Source organism: Mustela nivalis, assembly GCF_964662115.1.
Source record: "Mustela nivalis genome assembly, chromosome: 12".
Taxonomy (NCBI): Eukaryota; Metazoa; Chordata; class Mammalia; order Carnivora; family Mustelidae; genus Mustela; species Mustela nivalis.
The window spans coordinates 65709401-65721552 of NC_139031.1; the positions used below are offsets into that span (position 1 = coordinate 65709401).

Here is a 12152-nt window from a genome sequence, read left to right on the forward strand (position 1 = left end):
TCAGTTTGTTTTTCAGAGTCCACAGTCTCTCATGGTTCATCTCCCCCTCCAATTTACCCCCAACTCCCTTCTTCTCTCCTTCACCCAATGTCCTCTGTATTATTCCTTATGCTCCACAAGTAAGTGAAACCATCTGATAATTGACTCTCTCTGCTTGATTTGTTTCACTCAGCATAATCTCCTCTTGTCCCGTCCATGCTGATACAAAAGTTGGGTATTCATCCTTTCTGATGGAGGCATATTACTCCATTGCATATGTGGACCATATCTTCTTTATCCATTCGTCTGTTGAAGGGCATCTTGGCTCTTTCCACAGTTGGCGACTGTGGTCATTGCTGCTATGAACATTGGGGGTACAGATGGCCCTTCTTTTCACTATGTCTGTATCTTTGGTGTAAATAATAGTGCAGTTGCAAGGTCATAGGGTAGCTCTATTTTTAATTTCTTAAGGAATCTCCACACTGTTTTGCAAAGTGGCTGCACCAACTTGCATTCCCACAACAGTGTAAGAGGGCTCCCCTTTCTTCACATCCTCTCCTACACCTGTTGTTTACTGTCTTGTTGATTTTGGCCATTCTAACTGGTGTAAGATGGTATCTCAATGTGGTTTTATTTGAATCTCCCTGATGGCTAATGATGATGAAAATTTTTCATGTGTCTGTTAGCCATTTGTATGTCTCTATTGAAGAAGTGTCTGTTCATGTCTTCTGCCCATTTTTTGACATGATTATGTTTTTTTGAGTGTTGAGTTTGAGGATTTCTTTATGGATCTTGGATATCAGCCCTTTGTCTGTAGTGTCATTTGCGAATATGTTCTCCCATTCTGTGGGTTGCCTCTTTGTTTTGTTGACTGTTTCTTTTGCTTTGCAGAAGCTTTTGATTTTGATAAAGTCCCAAAAGTTCATTTTTGCTTTTTGTTTCCTCTTGCCTTTGGAGACATGTCTTGAAGGAAGTTGCTGTGGCCCATGTCGAAAAGGTTACTGCCTATGTTCTCTTCTAGGATTTTGATAAATTCCTGCCTCACGTTGAGGTCTTTTATACATTTCGAGTTTATCTTTGTGTATGGTGTAAGAGAATGGTAGAGTTTCATTCTCCTATACATAGCTGTCCAATTTTCCTAGCACCATCTATTGAAGAGACTGTCTTTTTTCCTCTGTATATTTTTTCCTGCTTTGTTGAAGATTAGTTGACAATAGAGTTGAGGGTCCATATCTGGGCTCTCTGTTCCACACTGGTCTATGTGTGCTTTAGCAATATTTTAATAGGGGTGGTTGTTGAGTTCTCAAAATCTAGAGAATATTGATTTTTTTTTTTTTTTTTAGATTTACGTATCTGGTTGCAAACTGGGACTATCTAAATACTGGGAACATCTCCAGTATTTCACAGGATAGAATAAGCCTAATTGATATTTGAATTTGTGTTCATTGACCAACATAACTTCATTTGTCAGAAGGTGAGAGCTGAAGCAGGGAGCCTGAAGTTAAGAAACTAAGGTTTAATTCCCTGTAATAAACGTGTTGCTTTTTGATACACAAAGAGCATTTCAATATGGCTTATGGATAGTCCCAAATAAAGGATATCTAGTACTTCTCAAATTTTAGAGCTTCATCATACCAGGCAATTGTAATTATCAGTGATTAGCTAAAGGGTAAGTCAGCTTAGACTAAGTTATAACTCGGGAGTATCTTTCAAAGCTTTTCAATATACGGACAGTGAATTGCTAAATATGTGTAACTGTCAGGACGCTTTTGCAAATGTATTAAAAAGATTAAGTTAGGAGAGAAGTACTGTTGGCACAAATTTGTTAAATGATGTGGACATAAAGATTAAGACAATTTAAAAGCAATTCTTAGATCCTCAAAAAAATGTAATGGAGAGATTGAATCAAAGTAATAGACTGAGCATATTCATCCATCTTTCCTCTTGTCCCGAATACCTGAAAATGTCAGAAAATACATTTTTTAAAACTCCTATTGGCACTGGAAAATGTTAGCCCCAGCCCTGGGAAGGGAACAGAAGCATATTGAGTCTGAAACCGGACTGGAGGGTACCACGGCCCAGGACGCTGGCAGGAGAAACCATCCTTAATATAAGAAGAGAGCAGGAAAACTGTAACCTCTGAGGGAGTCACAGAATACCGAGCGTTGGGGAGGCCTGCAAGGTAAATCTGTCACAGGAGTTCAAGAGCTGCCTTCGTGGCAGGAAGGTGGGGCTCCGTCCTCCCTGCTCCTCTTTGTCTCGGGCTTCAGACAGCACCTGAATCCAGACTGTGAAAGCCCAGAGCTGTTTTGCAAAGAAAAGCATCACCTGCCTGGAGAGGGCAAGTGTAAGGAACTGAAAGAAAGTAGGGTAAGGCTTCAGGTTCCAGACCTTCACCGCAGAGGGCAAAAATAAAAAAAGAAACGAATGGTAACTGTCCCCAGGAGGGATGTAAAATTATTTCTTTTACATCCAGAATGAGGTGCTCCACAGTCCAGAGATTTGGAAGGTCCCAACGCTGCCAGGCCTCCTCACCCCCGGTACCTAGTTTGCAGGCCTCCCCCATTCCACAAAGCCCATTGCCAGCCCTCCTACTCAGGAGAGGAGCCTGCGGAGGAGACTGACCCTAGGGGATGGTAGAAACTAGCACTACACTAATCAGCCCATTTTTGAACTTGAATATCAAGAGATAGCCAGGGGTTCCTCAGACACGGAACAGCAGAGGAGTTTCAAGGAAAACAACCAATTCAGAGGAAAGAGAACTTTTAGGAACTGTAACTAGGATCTGCAGAGATTTGAGAAGAAGAATCATTCTTTAAATGTTTTTTCTTTATTTTATTTTTTATGTTATCATATTTTTAAGAGGGGTGTAGGGGCAGACGGAGGGAGAGAATCCTAAGCAGACTCTACCCAGCAGTCCTGATGCAGGACTCGATCTCACAACCCCAAGATTTTGAACTGAACCAAAATCAAGAGTCAGAAGCTTAACCGACTGAGCCACCCAAGGCACCCCTTGAAAAGAACAATCCTTAAGGAGCTTTCTTGAAAATTAATAAAGGGATCATCAAAACTAAAAACCCATAAATGGTCTGAATGATAGAATGGATGTGCTCAAATAGCAAATTACATCTGGAAAATGAAGTGATGGGAAAACAAAAACAAGAACTACAATATGAAGCAAAAACAGAGATTAAAAAAGAAAGAGCAAATGTAAGACACACGTAGGATTAGTCCAGGAAGTCCAACACCCGTTTAATAGGAGTTCCCTGGATAGAAGTCATATGAAAGGTGGACTCAGAATGAATCAGTAATGAAAGTTGACTCAGCTTTTCTTTTTTTTTCTTTTTTTTTTTTTTTTAAGATTTTATTTGACACAGAGATCACAAGTAGGCAGAGAGAGGGGGGGAAGCAGCCTTCCCAATGAGCAGAGATTTCCAATGCGGCACTTGATCCCAGGACCCCAGGACCCCAGGATCATGACCTGAGCAGAAGGCACAAGTGTAACACACTGCGCCACCCAGGTGCCCCTTGACTCAGCTTTTCATCTGCAGTCCTAGCTACTTTCAAAAGATCAAGGAGAGGATATCTGGAACCTTGATGGCATTCCTAAGCACACGAGCATTCAGGAGGGAGGGCAACCTCAAGCTTGTTTTCTCCCATAACTTAAAGGTTACACCTCACAGACATTGCTGAAGCAAAGTGAGAAGTAAATTTAAGAAAGAAGAAAATATGGGATGTATGAAATAGCACATGTAAAAGTTACACCTGAGAGTAGATTTAAATAACTGGCGACTTTAGTATATGTATTTTAATATAAGTAGGGCTTGTTGGTGAGGGGTACAAATAAATGCTAATTTATTGTGCATACTGTAAATATTGTGCTTATGTGGTAAATGTGTATAATATTTAAATTAGGAAAGGGTGGCGATCAAAAGAAAAACCACTAGAAGCAGAGAAAATAAAAACTACAATATGGGATAGCAGAAGTAAGTCTAATAACCACAATTACAGCCACAATTGAATGGATTCAATGCCCCTAGTAAAAACAAATGCCTATTTTAGATGAGTTGTGAAAAGAAATCTAGTCATCTGAAGTTTGAGAAAACAGTGACCTAGAACAACTGAAAGAGAACGGATTGAAAAATATGTCATTAGACAAATACCAACAATAAGCAAGTTTAGCAATATTAATGTCAGAGTAAATGGAATTCATGGTTTAAAAATAGCGCTCAGAAGCACAGAGGCCTATTTGACACTCACAAAAGAAAATTCACTGAGAAGCCTGTGCCTGAGGCAAGCTGGGATTAGTAGGAATCGAGTTTATTCGGAACACGCTGCAGGCCAGTGTGTGGGCCAGGAGTGCGAGGCAGGGGTCCAGCCAGCGTCCAGGCCATAAGCTCACTGGCTTGAGGATGGGGAGACTTTGCCCGCTGGGTGTTCACTGGCCGGGAGATAAATCTCAGTCTTCTGCAAATCTGTTCCTAAGTTTCGTTCTTCTGAGGGAGCACACGGGAGAATCTCTGTCTCATACCTTCTTGGTTCCATTTTAAACCAAAATCCTTTCCCCGTGTATTGCCGTCCGCTGCTTTGTATTATCAGCATACTCTTGTTTCCTAAAACCTCAGCTTAACAGTATGATAAGAACATGATATTTTCTTATTCCAAAGCTTGACACTTAGAAGCTGGTCCATCAAGTAGATACTATGGATCAGGGTACGGAGGGAATTAGTGAAACTCTTTTAACCTTGATCCAAAACAAATAATATTAATTTCATATTCCCTAAACAGAGAAGTACATTCTTGACAAATGCTAATGGGATATTTGTGAGAATTGCAGATTTCTTGTGCCACAGTTGTATTTTGCTGGTTGTGCTTTCTGTTGTAAATGAACTTCTGTTCTCTAGGTACTGGGCCCCCTTTAAAGGGTTATGTTTTATACTGAGCTGGAGAGCACCTCAGATGGTTCTTGTCCCAGAGGTGTAGTACGTAAGCCGCAAGGTCTCACGATTTGTTTCATCGCTGAAGCATGGGGCAGGCTGCTGTTGAGGAACCTAGAAGAAGCTTCTCTGTTTTCTAGCTGACTCTTGCTTTGCCATCTTTGGGAATCAAGAAAGCCAGACCTCTTGATCAGTGTTGTCTTGGCCTTTCGCAAGCCAGGAGAGACCAGGCAGATTCACCCAGAGCCTTTGCCAATCCTGGCCCACCCCCCAAATCAACAGATTTCTGGTGGCCGGGCTCTTCCTGGTGCATCCTGCTTTCCAGGCCGTGCTTTGGAGCAGCCTGAGGCTCTTCTCCAAGGTTTTGGCCAGTCTTACACCAGAAGTCCCCCATCCACAGAGAGACCCGAAGTTGCCAGCCTGGGAAAGATGAGGGTGGCTGAGAGATGATGAGAGTCCCGGGCAGGCTGCTGTATTTCCAGCCCCCATGCCCCCACCCCCCACAGCACCACCACCACCTCCAATCAGTTTTGCCAGACAACTTACTAAGCATCTCACCCGTTTCTTTTGGCATGTTTATTTCATGATCAGTATGTTTCCTCCCTGTCTCTAATACTTCTCTCTTTTTTCTATAACAAGGAACTACTTATGAGAACTAACTGGAGGACACTTTTTACCCGCATTATTGCCTGTGTGTTTCCCACTGTCCCTCTGACATGCCTGCTCACTGTCGCAAGGAAGATTTTACTATGTGCTGAAAGCAGAGAGCCTTGCTACACTCTTTCTAAACCAGGAAGTAAAATGTGGTGTGAACACAGTGGGTTTCTAAGCATTCTTCATGTTTCCTTCCATTATATTGGAGGATAATTTCCTGGCTCAAAGTTAAAATAATTCCTCCAAATTAATAGGAAATTCAGTATGACTTATCCAGTGAAGCACTGGATATGAAGTGAGCTTTTTCACATGCAAAAAATGTGATGTATTTCATAAAACACAGTTACTTAACATGAGTGTTTGTGAGGAGCTCAGTAAAGATGGAAGAGGAAGAGATGCAGTTTAGTAACACAAATACAGACACGTGTGGTGCAGATTTCCCCAGGCGCGCGCACACATGCACACACGCACACACGCACACACACACACACTGTAACTTTAAAGCTGTCTGTTAGAAGGATGAGATGTACTTGTGAGCCAGACCACGTCGGTTTGGACAGAAATTCTTACAGAATTATTAAGCCTTAAAAAAAGCAAAGGAGATTTATGCATCTGCATTTGACCAATTTGGTTTGGAATAGGTTCATAATGGAAAAGTAATAAAACCATAAGAGACAGTGTCTTCTGAGTACAGTCTCGCTTTTAAAAAATCTAAACATGGGCTGCCCCATTTTGGATAAAATGACTGTAGAAAAATTTCCCATTGGTAATTTGGGGAGGGTTTTGTTGCTGTTGTTGTTCCTTTTTCATTGATTATCAGCCAGTATAAACTTTCAGCTCTCTGTCAAATATTTTTTTTTTCTGGAGATGTCAGTTTTAGGAAAAAGGCATCCTGAACTGTTACCTGTGGAAGTCTCCATCTCTGATCACCACCCCCAACCCTCTCTCCCACCCCCAACACACATACACACAGAGTGTTTGCTTAGCCCTCAGTAAAGTTTTTTTCTGGTGTAACTGGAGAGGTTAGGCTTTGGTGGATAGGGGGTGGTTGAATGTGTGCGAGAAGGCACCTCATGTGACTGCCAGCAACCACAGAAAAGCATGAAGAGGAAATGCATAACAAACTTCACCTCTGAAAATCGGACCTAATAACTTTGCAAGTTTCTGATTTAGACAGGGAAGAGAAAAGAAAAAAAGAAAAGCTTTCTCCGTTTGTTCCAGTTGAAGTAGCGTTATGGAGAAATGATTCCTTAAAACCATTACTGAATACAGTCCGTACCAAAGAGCTTGCTTGGGTGCTTGGGGGAGGGCAGGAGAGGAATGTCTGCACAGCCTCCGTCACTAAGGTAGTCACGGCTGTGCCGCCCAGAGAGGACAGCAAAAGAGGCATTTGATTTCATCAGACTCTTAACTTTCCACGGCCAGCAGTTGAAAGCACAGTTATTTTTATATAGTGTGAATGTGACCAGACTGTGATGGTGGTGCGTCTCCTGCAGGTATGCCCGCGGCATCCTTGGTGACCCCTGCTGATGTTATCAAGACGCGATTACAGGTGGCCGCCCGGGCTGGCCAGACCACTTACAGCGGAGTAGTGGACTGCTTCAGGAAAATATTGCGGGAGGAAGGCCCAAAAGCTCTGTGGAAAGGAGCTGGTGGTAGGGAAATAATTTGTTCTTAACCAAACATTTTGTAGCAGGTAATTTTTTTAAAAATCTAATTATATCTGTTGCTCCCCCATTTCTTCAAAGCTCGTGTGTTCCGATCCTCTCCCCAGTTTGGTGTAACTTTGCTGACGTATGAATTGCTACAGCAGTGGTTCTACATTGACTTCGGAGGCGTGTAAGTATCCCGCTAAATCCGCAGCCAGGTTCGGCAACTCCAGTACTCGGTCGCTGTTAAGAAGGGTACGTCACTCTGATTGCTCTGATGAAATAAACAAGATGTAGGAAAATACTGAAATCACGTCACCACACTCATTTCCAGGGGACACATACAACCAACTAGAATTCCACAACTCCTTTATGTGATGAAGATTTTCACAGCGTTTGCATGTTATTTTTACCGTGGTAAAAAATGATAAAACAGATTCTCACCCAATTTTCTCTTCCTTTAGGAAACCTGTGGGATCAGAGCCAGTTCCTAAATCCAGGATCGTACTGCCTGCTCCCAATCCTGATCATGTTGGAGGCTACAAACTGGCAGTTGCGACATTTGCAGGGATTGAAAACAAATTTGGACTCTACCTACCTCTCTTCAAGCGGCCGACATCTACCTCAGCGGGGATGAGCGCAGGCCCGTAGGAGGGGTGCTGCCGGGGGTGGAGAGCTCCTGGTCTCCCACAGAAACAGTGTTTCTCCTTTCACTTCCATCTCTTGTTTAAAATTCAAGTCGAGGCTTTTTAGAAGGTGAAATCATTTTCTGTGTGTTTTCTTAACCACATCATTGTGAAATTATTCATAATTATTCTTTTGGGCCTCTGCTCGCAGACCTGGGTTTGTATCTGACATTTACTGGGATTTGGTGAACACTAATGTGATTTGGGGAAGGAGCAAGTCTGAGTAGAAGTTTGAGCTGCTCTTCTTGGATTAGGATTATAGTCTCAAAGAGACTCCTGAAAGGAGTTTCAGCTGGTAGAAAATGGGTGCATATTTATCACTGTAAAAAACACTGTAAGAAATGAAAAAAAAAAATGATCAGAAATTGCCAGCCTGGCTTCAGATTTTAAACATGTACTAATTCTGTTTCTGGATTATATTATGAAGCTTTTATGTGAAACTTTTTTTTTGGTAATGGAAACCACATTGAAGATGTTTAATAATCATACTCTGTTAGTGGTACCAAGACTCTTAGAGAGAAGTCTTTGTATTTTAGGGAAGTACTTTGTGCCCATAGACCGAAAACCCCGGGGGGAGATACAGCACCTCTCCGGGACGTGCTAATTTTGGATCACAGCTCATCTGATGACACGTGCTGGTCGCTGCCTGTTGCAGTAGACGCTGTGGGAAGCACGTGCCCACGGGACTGGTGCCTGCTTTCATGCCCTTCCAACCCCCCCACAGTTGGCACCTCTTCACTTTTAAAGTCCCATTTATCTTGAATCATGTGAGACAAATATATTATAATACATGCTTTTATTTAATTTGTGGTGCCTTGCATAATGGTCAGAAGGCTCAAGTGTTTGTAAAGGAGGAAATAAACTATTTTTAAAGCTGTTGAGTCGTTTGCTCTTGTGTATATCAGGTGGTCAGTGACTGTAATAATTGTCATTATTGGACTCTGTATGTTTCATTTTCAGGGTGCTTTTGTCCCTATTGGCATGGCTATATCTTCCTGGCCCTTCAAGGTCATGTGTACCCTGATTTTCAGTGTGCTGACATCCAGCGTGAGTAAAAGAAATGACATTTAGCCCTAGATAAGCAAAGAGTCCAGTGCTTGGATAGTTTTCCTCTATTCATCCCCAGTACTCCAGGCAGTTTCATTCGGTGAGAATTCATACAGATTCTCATTTTGTAATACAAAGTTTCACTGGAAGGTGAGCATTGAAACGGGTAGGAAATGACGATTGTGTTTTCTAATCTTCTCTGATCCTTCTTCATACGAAAACCAGATGTCCGTGTATCTGACATTTGGTAGTATTTGGCCAACACTATCATTGGGGGAACAAAGCTAGTCTTGAACAGAATTTAGGGCTTTTGGACTTCTTAGACTCTGGCGAGGCTACTGAGAACCTGTGAGCAGTCAGTCGGAACTTTCCGCACCTCCAGAACGGCCCTACAGGAGAGAGAGCCACTTTCCAGTCTCTGTCCGACTTTTAAGTCAGCGTGTTGACATTCAGAGTTACTGTTCAAAGCTGAGGAGCATCAATACCATCCGTGAGTCTGATTTTTTATTTTTTCCCTAAGTGAACAAAAGCTTTGTTAGCTTCACCAGAATCAGGACAAAGACCGAGGTGGCTCCGTTCATGGTTTTGGTTTTGCAAAACCAAAGCAAAAACCGTTCCCTCTGTCCACCCATCCTCACCCCCAATCCCTGCTTGGCGGGATACGTGGTAAATGCTTACATTTTATTTTATTTTATTTTATTTATTTATTTTTAAAAATATATCCTGAATCCAATCACTTCTCTCCATCTCCACTCTTTTTGCTTTGTTTTGTTTTTTAAAGATTTTATTTATTTATTTGACAGACAGAGATCACAAGTAGACAGAGAGGCAGGCAGAGAGATGAAGGGAAGCAGGCTCCCTGCTGAGCAGAGAGCCCGATGCAGGGCTCGATCCCAGGACCCTGAGATCATGACCTGAGCCAAAGGCAGAGGCTTAACCCACTGAGCCACCCAGGCACCCCAAATGCTTACATTTTAATCTCAAAGACCAGTCACAAAACTCCAAATACATCTTAGAAATACGGGTGGTGGGCGCCTGGGTGGCTCAGTGGGTTAAAGCCTCTGCCTTCAGCTCAGGTCATGATCTCAGGGTCCTGGGATTGAGCCACATATCTGGCTCTTTGCTCAGCAGGGAACCTGCTTCCTCCTCCTCCTCTCTCTCTCTCTCCCTCTCTCTCTCTCTGCCTGTGATGTCTCCACCTACTTGTGATGTCTGTCAAATAAATAAATAAAATCTTAAAAAAAAAAAATACGGGTGGTGTTGCAGTAACATATCACTCAAGCTTTGGTATTTTGCACATGGACAGAAGTCCCTCAGTGTAAATCTCTGCATTCCTGTTTCTTCACTTGCTGGAATCCTGTGGGAGATCAGATTTTCATGCTAACAACAGTGACCCAGATCTCAGAAAAGGTGCATTGCCCTGCCTGCTTGTTCAAGAGCTGTTTTTATATTTACCTGCCACCGAGCACGGTTCTCTTCAGTAAGGGAGAAACCGGAGGAATGGGGGAGCCAAAGGGGATAGGGCCACCAGGCAGTGTTTCTTTAAAATCCTTGGCTGCTTCTGTTCAGGATACGCTGTGATTGGAGACACTTTGAAGAAGGCCTGATTTCCATCTGAGTTCTGCTCAGTGGGTGGTGTGACTGTGACATCCTTGAACAGGACTGCAATCACCCTGTGGTGAAAACCACGTCAAATTTGTTCTGGGTTTTCCTTCTTCCTGAAGTGACAGCACAGGACGTCAGCTGGGACATGCAGCTGGTCATTTCCCTCCTCGACGCTGAGGACCCAGAAGCTGTGTCACCCCATGCCCCCTGCCCGCCCTGGGGGGTCAGCCTCCCCCTGCTCTGCCGGCCAGCCTTAGCGGTGAGTCTTTCTCAGCTCTGCCCTGGGTCCACCTCCTGTTGCTTAGGAGGTCGGGGTTGGGGGGAGAAGCCTGATTTTTGTAGCAGCTTCCTTTTTTTCAAGGAGGGGAAAAAATGTGAAACTGACCACAAAGTGAACACACTGGTTCTTGGGTTCCAGTCGTGGCTGGGTTTCTTGAGGCTGGGTGGCATGCTGTCGCCAAGCTCATGCCGCACCTCATAACCCACAACCATTTACTGAGCTCCCTGGGGTCGCCTTAATCCCAGCAGCCAGGGTTGCACAGGGGAAAATAAGAATTCTGGCACAGAAAGGAGTCATTTAAGTGCTTATTGCATTTCAGGCTTCAGTTTTTACTTAGCTAAAATATTTACCATTGCTGGAAAACAATGTTTAAAATTTTGTGCTTATATGTTATTTAATGGTGTGGCCTATGTAAACCTCAGGATGCTTACATTTTGACAGTCTCCTGGAAATGTTTAACAGCACATAACTCAGTGCGCAGGGAATAAAAACGGGAAGAAATTGTGCTTGAAACCATTTGTAACCCGTCCGGCTCAGTCTTCAAGTCACGTTGGAATTCTTCAGGTAGACAGAGGGCAGTCTCTAGCAATGGCATTTGCTGAGTTCTGTCTTATGGTCTCATGTATCAGCCTTGTAGGTGACTCTCTAAGTCATCCTGCCTTTTCACTGCAGAAGCCATTCTTCAGGGGACGAATTTGTATCTTTGCCACTGAGCAAAAGCCCATTTTAAATTCAGGGTAATCAAATGCTTTCAGGATGTGGATTTTTCCAAAGTTTTTTTTTTTTTTTTTTTTTTTTAGTCACGTTCACTGTAAGAGCACAGAACTGTTCTTTCCACAAATGGTACTGCCCACAGAAGGGGTGTGCCTTTTGTTTTGCCTTTTGGGAATAACCCAACTCTTGCCAAGGAGTTCTCTTTTCAGTGCTAAGAAGACCACCTCAATTCCAAGGCCAGGACAGCTAAAAGCATTGAATCTCTGTCTTAAAACCCTACCAGTCTTTAACTTGAAAGCCCGGCCGGGGCTCTAATGAGGGTAGGGACTGCGATTTTTGTTCAGAGTCCGCAGTGTCTGGGACTTAGGAGGCTCTTGGTTATTATTTTGAAGGATGGGTGAATGGGTTTCTGAGGAATCTGTATTTTTTTCCCCAATGAGCAATCTCTTATTTTTCTACTTTACAAGACTTTGCTGCTGCTGGAGTTAAAACCATAACTGAAAACAATCACAGTCTTCTGTATTGATCACATACTTTAGAAGTTGTAACGACGTCTTTTATTCAAGCTGTAGCTGGCTTAAAATTGGTGTTAATGACTTAA

General features: G+C 42.9%; 1 protein-coding gene across 1 annotated transcript in view; it reads left to right on the top strand.

Annotated features, from left to right (window-relative positions):
- The window catches only part of SLC25A13 (solute carrier family 25 member 13), a 180519-nt gene extending 171737 nt beyond the window's left edge, over positions 1–8782 (top strand). The window contains 3 exon segments of the mRNA XM_082693601.1: positions 7067–7225; positions 7319–7409; positions 7684–8782. Coding sequence (XP_082549727.1) covers positions 7067–7225; positions 7319–7409; positions 7684–7870 — 437 coding nt within the window. The 3' untranslated portion in view covers positions 7871–8782.
- The last annotated feature ends 3370 nt before the right edge of the window (positions 8783–12152 follow it).